Source organism: Cucumis melo, chromosome 7 (genome assembly GCF_025177605.1).
Source record: "Cucumis melo cultivar AY chromosome 7, USDA_Cmelo_AY_1.0, whole genome shotgun sequence".
Taxonomy (NCBI): Eukaryota; Viridiplantae; Streptophyta; class Magnoliopsida; order Cucurbitales; family Cucurbitaceae; genus Cucumis; species Cucumis melo.
In genome coordinates this window covers 3,974,621-3,995,047 of record NC_066863.1, presented here as the reverse complement: position 1 = coordinate 3,995,047, position 20,427 = coordinate 3,974,621, and the positions used below count along the sequence as shown (strand labels likewise).

At 32.4% G+C, this 20,427-nt stretch overlaps 2 protein-coding genes across 3 annotated transcripts; both read left to right on the top strand.

Moving 5' to 3' along the window:
• Positions 1-7,779: 7,779 nt before the first annotated feature.
• Positions 7,780-13,691, top strand: LOC103501810 (phosphoenolpyruvate carboxylase, housekeeping isozyme). The gene is made up of 11 exons (XM_008465512.3): positions 7,780-7,964; positions 8,282-8,483; positions 8,986-9,377; positions 9,469-9,553; positions 9,963-10,185; positions 10,344-10,447; positions 10,565-10,652; positions 10,788-10,942; positions 11,509-12,507; positions 12,605-12,991; positions 13,084-13,691. Exons 2-11 carry the CDS (start codon positions 8,316-8,318, stop codon positions 13,378-13,380), a joined length of 2,898 nt encoding a protein of 965 aa, XP_008463734.1. The 5' UTR covers positions 7,780-7,964; positions 8,282-8,315; the 3' UTR covers positions 13,381-13,691.
• A 541-nt stretch (positions 13,692-14,232) lies between these two features.
• On the top strand, positions 14,233-19,304 carry LOC103501811 (dol-P-Man:Man(6)GlcNAc(2)-PP-Dol alpha-1,2-mannosyltransferase). Of its 2 annotated transcripts, XM_008465513.3 has the most exons (10): positions 14,234-14,738; positions 15,554-15,641; positions 15,741-15,900; positions 16,060-16,277; positions 17,274-17,569; positions 17,928-18,042; positions 18,123-18,261; positions 18,438-18,634; positions 18,737-18,826; positions 18,897-19,304. In XM_008465513.3, the coding sequence occupies exons 1-10, from the start codon at positions 14,461-14,463 to the stop codon at positions 19,026-19,028; spliced, it is 1,713 nt and encodes a 570-aa protein (XP_008463735.2). In that variant the 5' UTR covers positions 14,234-14,460; the 3' UTR covers positions 19,029-19,304. The 2 variants fall into 2 exon arrangements, with proteins under 2 accessions (XP_050943915.1, XP_008463735.2); XM_051087958.1 differs by lacking the exon at positions 15,554-15,641 and having other exon boundaries at positions 14,233-14,738.
• The last annotated feature ends 1,123 nt before the right edge of the window (positions 19,305-20,427 follow it).

Below are 20,427 nucleotides of genomic sequence, written 5' to 3'. Positions count from 1 at the left end.
AGTTCCAAAAGAAAATAATAATAATAATAATACATTAAAAATTAAATATCAATTAATTTAATTTTTCTAAATTGATTTAGATTTTATTGAATGAGAAATTTTAGGTTAATAACAAATAGTCGTATTAATTTTTAAATTAGTGGCAAAATTTCAAATGGTAAAAAATTTGGGACTAATTCATACTTTACCTATGTTCCAAACAAGAAATTGAAGACATAAGTTGGTAAATTCTAATGATACAAGCACGTGTTTTTGTTGTGACTATTAAATCAAATAAAATATTTTTTTGATACAATTCAATATTAATATTCACCCAACCTCGATATTCAGTTAATTGTGCCTAGCAACCAAGTTCATGTACCAATCAAACTACCATCACAAATGCTATAGAAATTAAAAGGTCTTACATTTTAAGTTTTAAAAAAATTTGTACTCGTGAGAGCTTAAAGAATTCTCCCGAGGACTATCTAACTCCTAAAGTTAAATAACAACCTCTTAAGATAAAAATATTATTTTCAATACTCCAACTTCAACAATATCAACACTCCCTACTTTTTCTACAAACCAAGCTAGAGGTGCAAACGAGGTGGGTATTTTTGAGTTGGTTAAGCTGGCAACCCGAATAAAGTTTCCAACTTAACCCAACCCAATCTTACGGATTAGGTTGTTGGGTTGTTTTTTTTTTTTTTTGTTTCTAAATTCTTATGTTTGTAAGGTTCAAAATAAGTCCAAAATTGTTGTGCATTCAAAGTTTCAAACATATATAAATATAATATAATTAAATAAATATATTATTAATTTGGGTTCGGTTGGATTGACTCGAAATTTTCAATCGTCCAACCCGAGACCCAACTCAACTCGAAAAAAAATAAAAAAATTTAACCCAATCCAACACAATATGGGTTGTCGGTTATTTAAGTTAGGGATAGTTGCAAATATAGCAATTATATTCAAAATAATTAAGGATATAACAACATTTTAAAAAAATTGCAAATATAGCAAAATCTATCAATAGGATTCTATCACTGATAAACCATAAGAGTCTATCACTGATAGACTTTTGCTATATTTGTAATTTTTTTAAAATATTACTACATACTTAATAATTATTCTAAAGATTGCTACCTATTATAATTACCCTTTAAGGTATTCCTATCATTCTAATATATATATATATATATATATATATATATATATATATATATATATATATATATATATATATATATATATATATATATATATATATATATATATATATATATATATATATATATATATATATATATATATATATATATATAATTAAGTACCGGAGTTCGAACATATATCGATCTAAATCAAATCTCAAAATAAAGAAATTTATTTTCGACCGCACATGTCACAAAATAATAATAATAAACAAAGCACAATTATTTAGTTATGCATTACCATAACTTAAATAGTAAACAAATATTATAAACAAAAAATTGACAACATGAAACATCTAAATTTAGAAAGAAAACTACATATATGAATTAAATAATAGAAAAGTATAGAACAAATAAAAAATAAAATATATTTGAATGATAAGCAATCCATAGTTTCTTTCTTGTGATAATTGAAATAATTAAAAAAAGGAACCGTCCAAATAATGAAATTGTTTGCTCTATCACGCTTCTCTACCCTTTCATAGCTTATAATATACATCATGATACCTTATCATCAAACCCAATAATGCTCCTTTCTTTCTTTCTTTCTTTCTTTCTTTCTTTTACTACAATAATGTTTATTTATTTATATATACATATATAAGTCAACTACATACAATAATAATAATAATAATAATAATATTAAAAAAAGTCACGCACCCTCAACATATATAATTGGACTTAATTTATTTATTATTTGTTGAGGTCTATGTTTTTGTTTCACTTGAAAGTCCACAAAAATCATTCAATTACTCTAATTATCATTGTCCACTTACATTAAATAACAATCAATCTTACGTATTTAACTATGATATTTTGGCTTTACTATTCAACCCTACCTACATTTATTTATATATGTTCTCAATTTCAAATTTTATTTCTCAATAATAATCTAAATCCATCTATTGCATAACTTTTAACAAAAATATCATATTTTATATTAAAAAAATTTGAGCCTCCTCCACTTTTAACTGGAATAATATATCATAAACTAGTCCAGTAGTAAAATTGTCTCAAAATCCGTTCTAGACTCTAGTTTAAGTAATAACTAAACTATATATAACACCTCTGTCCATAAAATTGTTGGATCCATCGTTGTGTTTTGGGCACATTGATAACAGAAAAAAGTTACATTTTATATAATAAGATATCCTTACATTTTAGAATAGATTTAAGTTAGGTTATACTCTTAAACTTTGAAACTAAAATATTCATTTTGTTCAAATAAATTATGTGAAATTGATTTGAGTTTAGTTTCTTTTTCGGTATCGTCATCCACTAAGAAGTTTGATTCGAATTGTCCAATACACATATATATGTATATGTCATCACAAACATTTTATTCATGTTATTTTAACAAAGTCTAGGAATAGGGGAGAGAGATTCAATTTGAACTCGAACAAATTATTATTTAATAAATCAATGGTGCCAACTAAAATTAAAGTGTGACAACGAAACCTCTCTCATATTTTTATTTATCACAAACACAATATATGCATATTTTAAATATTAAGTCAAAATTATGAAAAATAGACCCTTTTTTTTTTTTTTCTTTTTAGAAAAAAAGGGAAAATTATTAGTGTAGTATTTGATGAGTTGGGAAAGCATCTTGTTATGTCAGATCCGAATATTCTTTGAAGTGAGAGGAAATTTTGGGCATTTCGAAAACTATGAAACACACCTTTCGAAAATGGGTTTCCAAGTCAAACGTGTCGTACAAGCCACGTGTCTTATTTCTCTCTGCCCAAACATTTATGTCATTTGATTTGACTATTTTACCCCCCCCCCCCCATTTTAATTGCATAGGACAAATTTAAGACTTTTTCTCTCCCATTTTGTTTCTTTTCTAGAAACTTTCGTAAAAAATTACGTTATTATCCATGAAATTTTGATAAGTGCGGTTTCATGTATAAGCACTTTTTCTTATTTACTTCTCAACTACATTTTCTATCTCTTTTCAAGTATATATAATTTATAATGTTAAAATATTACAAATCCTATTAATTCATAGTAAATATTTGGTTAGGTCATAAAGTTTGTAAATAGAAGAAAATTGATATGTATTCGTTTTATAGTTAAAAGAAGAAAATTTAAATTCTCATACCTTACTACTTTACTGATTAATACATATTTAATTGATAGAAAATTTAAATTCTCATACCTTAGTACTTTACTGATTAATACATATTTAATTGCTTCAACAATATCCTTTGAATTGAGAAGTTCTATCTCTCACTTTATAATTGTTGTACTAAAGAAGGTCTAGTAGGACTTTTTTCACATATTATTAAACTAAAAAATGTTTGCAAAACGTATATAGTTAACAGAAGATAAGAAAGAAAAAAAAGAAGTTATTTAAACATAAGGTAAGTGGAATTCAAATTGTAGGGGTCTTGATTTTTAAACATCGTTATCAACTCAATTCTTGAAACGTGACAACCAATATCTTAATTTATGTCACTCATTCATAAATTCTGACACCAAAAGCTTTTGGAGTTGGGATGTTTAGGTCACTAATATTTAATAATAAAACAATATATGAAATAAAGTATGGAAGTTTGTAGGGTTGTTATTGGGCAAAGCAATGTTAATGTTAATGTAAGGGATTGAAATAAAAGCATGGTGGGGGCAAATATTAAGAAAGAAAGTGATTGGAGAATGGATTCAATGAACATGGTCTACAATATCAAATTCAACTATCCCTTCCTCAATTTTTCTTTGGGGACACCTATGTTCCCTTTTTTGTTTTCTTATATATATATATATTCTAAGAAAAGATTGTGGTGGAGAAGGAGAAAATATATATATATAGAGGAAGATTTATGCATACTCTTAAAAGATATAGAAGATTGAGACCAAAACCAATTTTTGATATGAAAATTACGTGCCTTAAATCAAATAAAGAGTACAAGATATTGGTGATGATGAAAATTATAATTAATGTTACTTTAAAGAAATAAATATATTGAAATTTTAGGACTTCTAAAATTATGTTATAGTGTTTGTTAGACGATAATGAAATTGTCTAAAAATAAGTGTCTCAACTCGATTGATGTTGTACTTATACTATTGATGTCGAAATCATATATACGATCCTCCCACCCTACATATGCTAATGCACCTTTAGAAAATATGGATGTACATAAGCTGAGCTATAGAAAAATTATGGACTAACCCAAAATATCCGGGTTGGCAAAAAATGAACTTTATTGATTCAATATGCTAGGATCAACCTAACCCAAAAAATCCAGGTTGGGTCGAGTCTCGAGCTACCGGGATGGAAGGTAGAGAAGTTAAGAAGCCTAGAAATCAGGGCTAATCTCGGTGTTTCCTAGCTGAGATGAAGGACAAAAAACTTAGATTGAGTTCTCAAGCTAATCTCGATGCTTATTAGGTCGGGATGGAAGGTAGAGAAGTTAAGAAGCCTAAAACTCGGGCCATCTCAAGGTCGAGTTCACCCGAGATTGAAAACAAATAAGAGATATACATATTATATTCATAAATGGGTTGGTTGGGTCAACCTGACCATTGTTTGCACGACCCGAGACCCAGTTCAAGTATTTTTTTTTTCCTCCAATTTCTAACATAACCCAACCCAACCCAATTCAACCCGACCTTAAGATTTGGGTTGAATAATGTAGATTGATCTGATTACCGATTTTTCTGAATACCCTTATTTAGAAAAATGGAGATAAAAATAATAAAAAGCATAATGAGAAAAATAAAAAATGTATTAATTTTATTTAAAGAGATTGTAAAGTTCATTTCATGCCTAATTTGAGTCAAAATTGAGGAAAGGGGAAAGTTTAATTTTGTTTATTTTCCAAAAGTAAGCGTAATTAGTGGCTGAATCATGTTCCTTCCATAATTGTTTTTGTTTATTCTAAAGTTGACTCCAAACACAATTATTGGTCCAATTAATAAAATATTGCATACTATATATCTCATTAAAATAAAAAATAAAAAATAAAAAATACATAAATAATAACATTTTAATACTTTATACTTCAATTTAATTCATATATATGGTGAAAAACTTTAAATTGGCTATCGAATGTTTTAATAATTTATCTAATAACACATTTTAGCAATATTGGAACCTTTTTCACCAATATTATTCACATGGGTGTGTGTCATTTTCAAATTAGAAAAAGAAAAAAAAAAAAGGATTGAATTATTTAAACTCTCTTAAATTTCAAAGTCTTAATTGCAAATTGGTTTTGTTAGTGTCTATAAATTTGGAATAATATTATGGGATTCTATAATAGAAAAGGGGGGGTGTGATTTAGGAATAAATGAAATATGCTTAAATTTTGGGAATTCCATTATCTTTGGATTGCAAAGCTGCTGTTTTGTAGCATATTCTCAACCATATCCAATCCCAATACTCTAAAGGGTGAGGTTTTCAAACTGAAAATTAAGTACTTAAATTATTATTATTATTATTATTATTATTATTGTTTGTAAAAAATGTTATAAAGAATAATAGTGAAAAAAAAAAGTTTATTAATTCATCTAATTTTGGAAAAATAAGAAATTCGTTTTTTTCCATTTTACTTCAATGATGAAAGAATTTTAACATATACTTCCTTTGACTTGTTTTGATAATATATATTATGTTGTGTTTGACTTTTATGTTTAATTTTCATAGTAAAATAATAATTCTGTTATTAAAGATCAAATCTTAGATTTTGAAGTTTTATTGATGTAAATTCATATTATCTAAATTATATTTTTATTGACTTTAGAAAAAAAAAAACGTTAATACTTATATCCGAAGTGAGATTATCAATGTTTCAAATGATTTTTGATTCAAGATAAAAGACATTAATTATTATTTGAAAGGTTGATGGTTTGAACCTTACTTAAAAACACACGGTTAACAAAAAAACATTTTTTATAACTAAAAAGATATGTATAATGTTTTGACGACCAAGAATATGTAACGTTGTTTGAACTTTCAAGTAGATTTTTCTATAATAGAAAAAACTAATAGAAAATAGATTTATAAAAATTAGAATTTTTGTCGGTCTCATATTTGTCTATAAATGAGCATAACCAAACTCACACTTATCATCAAAAGTTTTGTTTTATTTATAAATATCTTTTAATAGTTTTTCGTTTACGATACTTTTTTCGTATTATATTATTTACGATACTAAAGTGGAAAAACCATTATAGAGAGTTCTCAATATATATATGTAATGATTGTGGAAGGCCAACTCGAGAGCATCCTTTGAATAAACAAAATTGAGATCCACAAATTTAAGAATAGAAAGGAGATTCTAAAGAAATCACATTATCCTTGGAATCTAATTCTCGAAGTAGAGAGGGACCCAAATGTATTTTTAGAAAAAACACTTCAATAATCTTTGAGTTTTTATTTCACTTTAATTCATATCAAGAATTAAATATTGATATCCAACTTTTAATTTTATACATATACATCAACATATTAATAACAAATATTCGTATAAATTAAATAATTTATCAAAAATAATTAACCTTTTTTCACCCCTAAACTAGTTTATCTCTTATTATTTACATAAGGTGATTAACTAATGAATATATCAATTAACAAATTGAATATTGCATACATTTTTATTTCGTATAAATCTTTAGTTAGGCTTAAATTTGGTTACACAATCGTTTCTTTCTTTTACAGGATCGTTTTTTTTAAGATTCTTTAGTACATGGTCGTTTAGATTTGGCTAAATGATTTTTTTTAATTCTTTTGGTATACAATCGTTTAGATTTGAGTGACGTAAAAAAAATAAAATAAAGAATAAAGACAATAGAAAGAAATTACATAGAAAAAGAAAAAAAAAAACGATGGAAAGATTAAACGATGTAAAGAAAAGAACAGAAAAACAAATACGATTGAAAGAAATCAAAAGAAGAAAGACGATAAAAGAAATCAGAGTGAGGCCTGAAAATTTTAAAAATGGTTAACTTCTTGTTACGCAAGACCGTAAATAATTTGATGTTTTGTTACATTTATGAAAATTAACATTCAATCAACGATAGATAACTTTTACAGACTTTTATTAGTGTTTATTAGATAATTTTTACGGATTTTTATCGATCTTTATCAATACATTGATAGATTGACATTGAGATAAATTTGTGAATGTAGTGATAAAATTCGAAAATTCACTACTTTTTGTAAATATTTTCAACAATTTTATTATTTACAATAATATCTCAAATTTGACTATATTTCCTTTTATCTTTTATTAAATTCAAACAACCAAAATATAATTATTATTGGTATCGAATTATGTACATATATAATGGATTCAAACATAGAATTGAACAACAAAACTTAAAATTAAAATGTTATATATATAATTATAACAACAATAATAGTAATAAATTTAAAGAGTCAACCAAACATCCCTAAATTTATCCTAATATTTTACAAAGTAATTTTGTAAGAGTGTTCTTTTTTTGTTGAATAGAAAAGTTGATAACTAATTTAAAAAAGCAGATTGAAAAGTGGAAAAAAAAAATAATGAAAAACGAGTCATAGAAATGCTTTTGGGGAAAGTCGTTGATAGGGACTTGTTGGGCGATGCTTCTTTCTTCGTTATTTTTCCAATTCCTATTGGGATTTTATCACTGGTGAGAGCATTCAGTGTGAGCCTCATAGCTCTCTATATAAACCTCTCCAATCACTGCTTTTGGATCTAAGAATCTCTTCCACTTCCCCTTTTCTTCTTCTTTCATTTCCTCATACTCTTCCCCTCTTTCTTATTTGCCTCTGTTCTTCAGGTACACCTTTCTCCTTGTATCTCTTTTCCCATTGTTACTTTTCTGTTTTTCCATCAAATTCTGGTCTGTTTCCAGGTTCAAACTTGTGGGTTCTTTCCATTTACTCGTTTCTCGTACTGGGTTTTGGGTTCTGTTTCAGAATTCGTGTTTGTTTAGGCTCCTTTTTTTGTCGATCGTCCTTCAAATTGATTAATTCTTCTGGATTTTTTGTCCTTTCCCTTCCCCTGTTTTTTGGATTTATTTTGGGATGGGGTGTATGATTTGTTTGTTTTGTGGGTGCCTAATGGGTTGTCTTTTTTGTTTCTGTTTTTGTTTAGGGTGGTGATTTGAGAGGGAAATTTGGTGTGAAATATGGCTAACCGGAATCTGGAAAAGATGGCATCAATTGATGCGCAGCTTCGGCTTTTAGTACCAGCCAGAGTGAGTGAGGATGATAAATTGGTGGAGTACGATGCGTTGTTACTGGATCGGTTCCTTGACATTCTCCAGGATTTACATGGAGAGGATCTGAAGGAAACTGTAAGTTATAACTGGGAATTTGACTTTGATTTAGAAGGAAGGATGGGCGATATCTTTTATTTTTTTTACTCTCTTTGTGGAATATAATAACCTTTTGGTGTGAAAAGAAAAGTAGGAGAAAAGAAACGGATCCTTTTACTAATAGATATAGAACAAGTGATGGTCATGACTTAAGACTTGATGTCACTCGATAGTTGTAAGATTGATAAACACCCTTGAATTGAAGTTTAATGAGTCCCATTGTCGCAATTTTGGTTTGTTTTCTTTATTGGGTGTGTAAATAGCCACATAGTATTGATGCATTTACCAATTAAAACCTTTTCTTTCCTGTTTGATATTGCTCAAGTATGAATCACGTACATCATCAGAAAGGAAAGAAGACACATGCTTCCAACTGCTTACTACTTGCATTCATATTGTTTGAATTTGGTCGTGATCAGTACTTCCATGGGATCAATAGCTAGTGACTGTTTGACTTTTTTTGTTCTATTTTGCATGATAGGTGCAAGAGTGTTATGAACTTTCTGCCGAATATGAAGGAAAGCACAATCCAAAGAAACTCGAAGAGCTTGGAAATGTGCTGACTAGTTTAGATCCAGGGGACTCTATTGTCATTGCCAAATCTTTCTCGCATATGCTTAACTTAGCTAACTTGGCTGAGGAGGTTCAGATTGCTTATCGTCGAAGGATCAAACTGAAGAAGGGAGATTTTGCTGATGAAAACTCAGCAACCACTGAATCTGACATTGAGGAAACTCTGAAGAAGCTTGTAGGGGAACTGAAAAAGTCCCCTCAAGAAGTTTTTGATGCCTTGAAGAACCAGACTGTTGATTTGGTCTTAACTGCTCATCCTACTCAATCAGTTCGTAGATCTTTGCTTCAAAAGCATGCAAGGTTGACTTATGAGCTACTGTGGATTGTTTTTATGCTTATCTTTATGTTTAATTTTCAAACGTCCTAACTGATCAGTTCTCTAACTATGCAGAATAAGGGATTGTTTAGTCCAGTTGTATGCCAAAGATATCACTCCAGATGACAAGCAAGAGCTGGATGAGGCACTTCAGAGAGAGGTGAAGTTTGCTCCCCTTTTTTCTTTCTAACTCAAATTATATTTAGAAAGAAATTCAACTGGCTTTGAGTTTGCAGACGGTTTTGTTTGCTTTTTTCTTTTTTTTGAAAAATTATAGCAGTTGTTGAAAGTGAAGCAAAGATAAGATGGATGGCCTTGCATCATTTTTTTTTTATCATGTGTTTATGTTTTTTTTTCCGGTTCTTTCCATTTGTGAATATCAAGGCTAAGCCATACTTTATAAATATATGTTTCTGGAAATAATAACTGAAAGATGTATGCTGTTTGGTATTTTAGTTGCAATGCAACATGTAGTGCACTCAATCGACTTGGATGCAGACTTATATTATAGACATTTTATTGCAGCCATTTGATTTTGACAACAGTGGTACTTCCATTTCTTTTTGTAGATTCAAGCTGCATTTCGTACTGATGAAATCCGTAGAACTCCTCCTACCCCACAAGATGAAATGAGGGCAGGAATGAGCTACTTCCATGAGACAATTTGGAAGGGTGTTCCTAAATTTCTGCGTCGTGTTGATACTGCTTTGAAAAACATAGGGATTGATGAACGTGTTCCTTATAATGCACCACTAATTCAGTTTTCATCTTGGATGGGTGGTGATCGCGATGGTATAAATCCTCCTTTTTCCCTGCCATAATGTAATTGCAAAACAATGAGTTTCATTAGATTATGGAAGTGGAATAATATATCCTCTCCACACTGATGCTACTTCGGGAAATTCTAACTGTCTTCAAAACTTTCAACTTTTGCTTTGATTGGTCTACAGGTAATCCTAGGGTGACACCTGAGGTTACAAGGGATGTCTGTCTTCTTGCTAGAATGATGGCTGCTAATCTTTACTACTCACAGATTGAGGATCTTATGTTTGAGGTATTTCACCTTCAGCAATATGCAAATTTTGGGGAACCGTTGTCATTTGATTATTAGGCAATATTTTTGCTATTAATCAACTAATTAAGGGACCATACTCATTATATTTGTCTGCAGTTGTCTATGTGGCGTTGCAGTAACGAGCTTCGTGAGCGTGCAGACATGCTTCATAATTCATCGAGGAGGGATGCAAAACACTATATAGGTAATCAATCTGTCTTATGTTTTAAAGTAGAAAAACAGTCTTCAGATGCGTTTCGTTTTGCTGCGAAATTTATTTTATAGAGGAATTTTGAAGTTTTGTAATAATGAATTGAAATTTTTACTTCTGTTTGGATAGAGTTTTGGAAGCAAGTTCCTGCCAGCGAACCTTACCGAGTGATTCTTGGTGATGTAAGGGACAAGCTTTATCAGACACGTGAACGTTCCCGCCATTTGTTAGCTAATGGATATTCTGACATCCCAGAGGATGCGACTTTTACAAATGTTGAGCAGGTTACCTCTCCTTGGATTTTCAAAATGCTTTATTTATTTATTTGTGACATAACGATCATTGCATTGGGAATATTTGATATTCTTACGGTTGAACTGTTAAGTCAGATTACCGAGAAGTTCTACAATTGGCTTTGATAAAAATGGAGGCTACTTACAAAACCATTTTGATGATAAATTTAGTTTTGAGACTGGTCAAATCTGTTATAAAGTCACGAACATCTGACCTGGAAACTCAATTTTGACAGCAATATTTCTTTGGATGAAGTATTTCAGTTTCACCAACAAGATAGGCCTCTGATTGAACTTGGCTACTTTATTACTTTAAAAATAGCTTCCTTTGTTATTTATTTTTGAAAGACTTTGAGTGAGGAAAGTTAAGTGGGCAACAATAAAGGAAAAAGATATTTTGTTTTAAAAGTCTGTCTTGCTTTGCTAATGGAATTAATTTTAAAGAAAACTAGAAAGTTCATGTCACGATTAAGTTATTTTGTTAAATTATACTCCCTTTATTAGCTTTCAGTTAGGCAAACTGTTTTGTTTATAATTAATTTCCCAACATTTTGCAGTTCTTGGAGCCTCTTGAACTATGCTACCGATCCCTCTGTGCATGTGGTGACCGTGCAATTGCTGATGGCACCCTTCTTGATTTTTTGAGGCAAGTGTCCACTTTTGGCTTGTCACTTGTAAGACTTGACATCAGGCAAGAGTCTGATCGTCACACCGATGTCTTGGATGCCATTACTCAGCATTTGGATATTGGTTCCTACAAAGAATGGTCTGAGGAACAGCGACAAGAATGGCTTTTATCTGAACTCAGTGGCAAACGTCCTCTTTTTGGTCCTGATCTTCCTACAACAGAAGAAATATCTGATGTTTTGAACACATTCCATGTCATAGCTGAACTTCCTTCTGATAACTTCGGTGCATATATCATTTCCATGGCCACTGCTCCATCTGACGTTTTGGCCGTTGAGCTCTTGCAGCGTGAGTGCCATGTTAGCCAACCATTGAGAGTTGTTCCCTTGTTTGAAAAGCTTGCAGATTTGGAGGCTGCGCCTGCAGCCCTTGCTCGCCTCTTCTCGATAGATTGGTACAGAAATCGGATTAATGGAAAGCAAGAAGTCATGATTGGCTACTCTGATTCTGGCAAAGATGCTGGGCGGTTCTCTGCAGCCTGGCAGTTATACAAGGCTCAAGAGGAGCTTATAAAGGTTGCAAAACAATATGGTGTAAAACTAACTATGTTTCATGGTCGTGGTGGCACTGTTGGAAGAGGAGGTGGACCCACTCATCTTGCTATTTTGTCCCAACCACCCGAGACAGTTCACGGTTCACTCCGTGTAACAGTACAAGGGGAAGTTATTGAGCAGTCCTTTGGAGAGGAGCACTTGTGTTTTAGAACACTTCAACGTTTCACTGCGGCAACGCTCGAGCATGGTATGCACCCTCCAGTTTCACCAAAACCTGAATGGCGTGCGCTGATGGATGAAATGGCCGTTGTTGCTACAGAAGAATACCGTTCCATTGTCTTCAAAGAACCACGATTTGTCGAATATTTCCGCCTGGTAGGATTTCGTTTGCCGACTCTCATAGTTACATTCTTGAAATCTGCACCGACTGTGAGCTGTTTTTAACTCAAATATTTTGTTCTTGTAATTTTAGGCAACACCAGAACTGGAATACGGTAGGATGAATATTGGAAGCCGTCCATCAAAGCGGAAGCCAAGTGGTGGTATCGAGTCACTCCGTGCAATCCCATGGATCTTTGCATGGACACAGACGAGATTCCATCTACCAGTTTGGTTAGGCTTCGGAGCAGCATTCAAGCATATTATTCAGAAAAATGTCAAGAACCTTCAAATGCTGCAGGAGATGTACAACGAATGGCCCTTCTTTAGGGTCACCATTGATTTGGTTGAAATGGTGTTCGCTAAAGGAGACCCTGGAATTGCTGCTTTGTACGATAAGCTCTTGGTCTCAGAAGACCTCTGGTCGTTCGGAGAGCGCTTGAGAGCCAACTATGAAGAAACAAAGAGCCTTTTGCTGCAGGTAAACTTTGGCCATTTCCCATTCAATCAGATACCATATAATGCTTCATTCAACCATAGTTTGAAACAAACTTTTGTTCCCGTACATTGTAGATTGCTGGACACAGAGATCTTCTTGAAGGGGATCCTTACTTGAAGCAAAGACTTCGTCTCCGTGATTCATACATCACGACTCTGAACGTGTGTCAAGCCTACACACTGAAACGAATTCGTGATCCAAACTACGACGTGAAAGTTCGACCACACATTTCAAGGGAAATAATGGAAGCAAGCAAACCAGCAGATGAACTCGTTCATCTAAACCCGAAAAGTGAATACGCACCTGGGCTAGAGGACACCCTGATCTTGACCATGAAGGGCATTGCTGCTGGAATGCAGAACACTGGTTAAACAGGAGAGCGTTATATTATATAAGCAAAGCCTCCTTTTGTTGTTTGTTTTTGTTGGTTTGTCCCATCATATATAAATTGCCATTGCCAGGAAAGAAAAAGGCTCATAATTTATGCCATCAGAAGTGGATGTTGTTTAAGTGAATCCATCTTTTGATGAGAAGAGATGTTGAGTGACTGACTTTACTGCTTTGCTGCATAATCAAAATCACTGTGCCCCAAATAGTAGAGTGGCCAGTGGATTATGTTGTTACCTTACAAGGCATTTGTTTTAAATAATTTGCATTAATGCTGAAACAGTCCTTTCTGTTATTTTATCTTCTTCTTCTTCCTTTTTCTATGTTTTTTAGAAACAACTCTTTTGTATCTTAAAAGCTTAAATAGTTGAAAGAAAAATTTAAAATTATAGTCGAGAAATGATTGCCTTCACTAGTCTAATAAGATTTTGGACATATGGAATATCCAAAGATTTACTAAAATTTAGTTGGTAACATATGAAATATACAAAGATTTACTAAAATTTAGTTAACAATGTATAGCTCAAATTGAGATGTTTAATTTTAATATTAAATTGTTTTTAATAAAATTAAAAAGGTGTTAAGTTATAAATTTGGTCTATATAGTTTGGAAAAAAAAAAAAAGAACTTAATTTCCATGATTTTCAAGTTTATGATGTAGTCCATAACTAATAAAACCTTCCTCTTTTGATACTCGTGGATATTTCTATACAACTTGACCATAAAGATTAAATACTAATTTATAACCATAAGATTTTAGACTGATAATCTAAAAAGCAAGCTTTTGATTTGATCGTGTATTTCATTTCATAAATTTGATCAACTACGAACAAAAGAAGATACTCAATTTGAATCTGATGTTACAAAAAACAATTTAATTACGTTCTTGATAAAGTTCCATTAAAATCAACCCATCAATAAAATAAAATTGTCTTGGAGAGGGAAAGGGAAAAAACGTTCATAGAGAAGACTTCGATGGGAAGCAAAGCACTCGACTTTTGAAACACCACTACAACCGGTCTCTCCGATTTGCCTAAGCACACACACCCATCGGAGAATAAGAAATGGCTCTAGCGATGCGGCAGAGACGCCCCTTCACTTCCGACCTTCCGCCATCCACCTCGGCTTCTTCTTCCTACTCTAAATCCGATAAGCCAGGCCGATCAGCCACTGAAGCCGAAGACAAAGGACTTGGATGGTTCTTCCCACTCTTTGCTCTGGGGCTACTCAGGTACATGAGTGCCACGTCCAACATCATTCACGATTGCGACGAGGTTTTCAATTATTGGGAGCCTCTCCATTTCCTTCTCTACAAATCTGGCTTCCAAACTTGGGAATACAGGTTCTTCCTCCAAATTCTCCCACATTCATGCTTGGATTACATCGGAAATGTTAATATCTTTTTGTATTGTGGTTCATTGATGGGATGTTCTTGAGCTTGAAATCCCGTTTATTGTAGTTTTTGTCTTGCATCCCCCTGTTCGTGTGTTTACAGATATTGGGTTTGTTTGTTACTCCAGTCGCTCTTAGTTTAGCAAGTTATATACTATGTTGTTGGTTCCCAGTGGCTTGAGTTGGATAACATAGCATATAACACTACATTTTTCTCTTTTGTTAGAATTTGGTAATGAATAAGCAATCAATGGTGGCCACCCAATTCTAGGGGTTTTTTTTATGCCAAAAGTTGTAGAGTCAGTTAGTTGTTCGGTGAGATTAGATGAATGGTGCGCAAGCTGTCCGGACACTCGTGGATGTTAAAAAAATAAAAAGCAATGATATGCTAATCAAGGTATAAGGAAAATATGACGTGATTTGGTGGAGTAAGTGTGGTTTTAATTGTCTTGTAATGTAAAATCCTGACTTAGGTTACAATCCTTTATGGATATTCTATTTGCAAGACTTGAACACACACATAATTCATATGAATTCCTATATGATCAAGTAGATCTTTCATCAAATGAAGAATTTTTTTTTTATCATTCTTGGCTTTCGTTTGAAGATGAGTTTTACTTGGATTGAGCTGCTGTTTGGAGTTAGACGTTAGATTTTAATGTACATAGAGAAAGAGTAGTAAGAATTACCTTTTAAATGAGGTTGATTACTTTCAACAGAATCTTGTTTAGTTTTTATGTCCACTGAAATTGCACTGTCTTGCAGTTCCCAGTTTGCGCTTCGGTCATATTTATACATTGTTCTCCATGAATTAGTGGGGAGACCAGCGGCGTGGCTGTTTTCTGTGGATAAAGTAAAGGGCTATTCTTTCTCAGTTGATATTGCTATTTTCTCACTAGCCTGAATGTAGATCCAGATACGTCTATGGTTTTAACCTCTCTTTATATTTCAGGTGAGAGTATTCTTTGCTGTGAGACTTTTCCTTGGTTTTCTATCTGTTGTTACGGAAACAGTTCTTGTTGTAGCGCTCTCTAGGAAGTTTGGGAAGCGCCTTGCCACTTATACTCTTGCGATGTTGTGCTTGACTAGCGGTTGTTTCTTTGCTAGCACCAGTGAGTGGCCTTTTTTTCCCCTGTATCTCCTACTTAAATGATTAATTGTGTAACATTTACATGGAAGACCGTTGTTATATCTTTTTTTAACTCGTTAAGTATTTTTTATTTAATCTGGAATTACCTCAATATTTGTCATTGTGTTGCCTCATTTTCCAGGTTTCTTGCCTAGCTCATTCTCCATGTATGCAGTATCTTTGTCATCTGGGTTATTTCTACTTGAGAAACCTGCTCCAGCGGTTGCTGTTGCTGCCGCTGGTGTAATTCTTGGCTGGCCATTTTCAATCTTGGTTTTCCTTCCAGTCACACTTTACTCTTTACGCAGAAAATTTAAAGAGGCATTTCTTGCAGGGGCACTAACATCGATAGCTCTCCTCGTATGTCTTCTGACTCTTCTCAAGTAATTTTGTTGCGTTATTGATGATCTTTTATTAAGAGCAGGAGGGTAAGGTATTCTCATTTTACAAAAGATTACCTAATGGAATTTTAATTCAAATGAGGAATTACCAAAGGATTGAATGATTAAAACTTCTTGATTTGATACTAGCTTTTTTCTAGTAAAGTTATCTCCTCAATTTTCTTAAACTAAGATTCCGGCTAAAGATGGCAAAAATCCTTGAAAAATGTGGGGAATCCCCATTAAAGATAGAGATGAGGCTGGAGAGGGGCATTTTCATTCATTTTCTGGGATATAGAAAAGAAATGCATTCCTCCTGGTCTCAATCCTACTACTGTCTCAATTGGCAAAATGTAGGATGGTGAGATGCCGGCTGATGTGGTAGACAAAATTTTGACCATAGTTGAAAAAACCTTTTACATTGTATTTTGAGGAAGGATTGAAACCCTTGCTTAGCTTAGCCTGATCTGGCCATCTAAAATGCTCGGGCCAAGTCAGTCCAAGCTAGCCTTCTAAAAGGAAACCTTGACCATTCTTGGACCCCAGATGAAATGTTTTCCCTCCATTCCTGAACATGAATTTTTAGCTTGATGGTGTCCCCAAAGAAACACAAGAAAATCTACATGCAAGAAGATAGGCTTGAGAGAATTACAATACTGCTAGTAATTTCTAGAGGATTTTTTTCATACTGCTCGATCTTGGTACAATTTTCTTCCTTTTAAAGAAAATAAAAATCTTTGGCTTAAAAACTACTTTCCAATTATAATTTTCAATTCTTTACTCCTCACTTTTCCATTAAGAATTCACTTTTACTGTTGAAAATAAGTGTTCTACCCTGAAAATGGAAAGTAAATAAAAATGTAGATTTTGTGACATAGATTGAACCAGCTTTAAAAGCCCTCTTTTCTCCACCGCTTTTTAGTTTGTATAAAACGTATCTTAACCTTGCTAAAAGCTCCTATGGTTTGGCTTGTAGGCCTTCTCGCTGCTTGTTGACTACTATTATTATAAAAGGTGGACATCATCTGTGTTAAATTTGCTGATATATAACGTCTTGGGAGGTGGTGAAAGCCACTTGTATGGAACCGAAGGACCATTGTTCTATCTCAGAAATGGGTTTAACAACTTCAACGTTTGTTTCGTTCTTGCCTTACTTTTTGTGGGAATTTTACCAATTTCAAGGAAAAAGTATGTGCCAGACTTGCTCGTGGTGATCTCACCTATTTATATTTGGCTGGCATTCATGTCGTTGCAGCCTCACAAGGAGGAAAGGTTTGATACTTTAACGACACTATTGTATGTCTTCCTTGAAATCATAATTTTAAGAGAATTATTTTTAGTTCGTTATCTTACAATTTACAGTGTATCGTGTCTGGGAACCCAAAATATAATTCTTTTGTGCTTGGAAGTTCTAGGTTGTTGAAGTTCTGAAAGGATTTGCCCTTTTGAATTTTTATTTGTGATGATAAGATAAATGGTGCTAGCTATAATGCCGGTGATTAATTGCTCTAAATCTATAGAATTTGAAGGCTGTCTAGCATTCCTAATCATCATTCTCTGTTGAAACATCCTCTGATATATGAAATTGCTGCTGGCAGTTTTTTCACCTGATATTGTATTGATGCTGCAGATTCCTTTATCCAATATATCCTCTTATTTGTGTTGCTGCTTCAGCCGTCATTGAGTGTTTTCCAGATTTTTTTAGAGACAGATACAATCCATATGATAATTCTGTACTTGTTGTGGTGAGTATCGACCATCCCCCAATTTCTGAATTTATTTGGATGGTATTCTCCTCTATTTAGCTTGTTAATTTGCTTTGCAGATAGCCAAAGTTCTTAGACCCCTTGTTCTTGGCCTTATTCTTTGCGCATCTCATGCTCGTACATTTTCATTGATTAATGGCTACTCTGCTCCTCTGGAGGTTTACAAGGTCTTGGCTCACCATGACGAAATAGTAACAGGTTAGATACACTGTTTCTTTTTCCAGCTTCTCTTTTGCTTGCAAACGTACGTGAATATAGGAATTATTACTATAATCTCACATCACAGCTCTAGATTTGTTTTCTATGGATAAAGATTTCTAGTCATCTGTTTCTTTCTGCACGAAGTTTACTCTCCATAATGTAACTTCTTTCAGATTCCACAATTTGCGTTGGAAGTGAGTGGCATCGTTTTCCATCATCTTTTTTTATTCCTGATTACATAAAAGAAGTACGATGGATCGACGATGGGTTCCGAGGTCTTCTTCCTTTCCCATTTAATTCTACCTTGGGAGGGACTGCAGCCGCTCCACCATACTTCAACAACAAGAACAAAGCATCAGATGAGCAATATGTACTACCTCCAGTTCCTGAAAATTTTCATTCTTATCATCAATGTTATTTTACCAATTCCCTTTCGTTTCCGTGATGATAAATAATATAATGAACTTTACAGCTCCAAGATCTCGATGCGTGCACTTACCTTGTCGAGCTTCAACTCGAAAGACCATATGCATCTCGTGGAAGCGACACATCGAAGTGGGAGGTAAATGTTCGTTTTTCTCCTTTCAAGCTACTTCGAATGTAGGATTTTAACGAGATGTTTTTACTTGCAGGCCGTTGCAGCATGGCCTTACCTAGACAGAGAGATCTCACCGCCTTTTTATCGATCATTTTTCATTCCGTACTTCTGGCAGAATAAGAATGTCTTTGGAATGTACAAGCTGCTTACGAGAATAACGAAGTAATTCACGATATCTTACGAGCTTGGCCTTGCTCGTTCTGTTACCACTTTGGAGACAAAATTAGCTTATAGCTGAGTTTCCTGAGAATTTTTCCATTGTCATCTTTATCCCCCAAAATTAATTCTTCGGAATCGATGAGGTAATTTGTTGAGTAGAAGAAATTTAAAATTTTTTCTGGGTTTGGCAATGTAGGTAGATATGGAACCTCTAACTTTTAGTACAGATATACAATGTCTAAACTAGCTAAGTTATATATAGATTAGTTAAAATCTTAGATCATTCCGGTACTAGATGAATTTTCTTTAATGCTAATGTGGCATAATCTTAAATTGTTTCGCAATTATATCAATTTTTCTAACATGGCATACTTTGTTTTTCGCACTTTAAGTAGGCAAAAAATTACATCGTTTGTTTTAAAAAGTTGATGATTTACCATAAGAACTTGTCGTAAGTAAATTGATTTTCACTTTCGTTCATTAACAAGTGTGGGCCACTTTTAGAGATTGTCAATATCAATTGTGTCAAATCTACGAGGAATTATCTGTAATGAAAAATAATGAGATAACAAAATAACTGTTTTACGATAGATTTTGTCAAATTTGATGAATTTTAAGATTTTTTTTTTTTTTTTTTTTTTTTTTTGCTTTTGTTACTATTTCTGTGTATATAGTTTAACGTTCTTATGTTTTTCTCTTTACTTAATATGGGAGAGATGATATGAACAAATTTTTAGTCGAAATTGAAATATGAAAAGAAACTAAGAGTCCGTTTCAATGAACTTCTTCTAGGATAAATGGAAGTCAACTATAACCCAATTAAATTATAAGTTGTGGGTAAAAATTTCAAATTTTTCTATTTAATCAATGGATGATTACATGTTGATATGAACCACAGTTTTAAAGGTGGACGAAGCAAACTATGTAGATTTCAAGTGGATCAAAAAGTTTATATCAACGATTAGTTATAATGAACAAATAGTTTATTTTAATCTAAATTTTGGAGATTGCGAAAATAAAAAACAGATCGGGATTCCAACTCATTTTAAATTTCCAAAAAGTAAAAAGTGTTATTAAATATAGTAAAATAAACCAAAATATTTATAAAATATTACAAAATTTTAAATTCTATCCATATCTAAAAATTGATAGAAATATATTATATTGATAAAATTTGAAATTGGTTATATTTTACAAATATTTTCGATAGTTTTACTTTTGATGGAGAATATAAAATTTTGGATACCAGATAGATATGAAATTGAATAGAATCGTATGACTTTGGTATCCAATACTTAGAATTGTCCACTAAATTCATAAACGCAAAAAATAAAATAAAATAATAATAATGTGAAAGGATCCATTTGTAACAAACTTGTTCAATCTATCAAACATAAAATATAAAC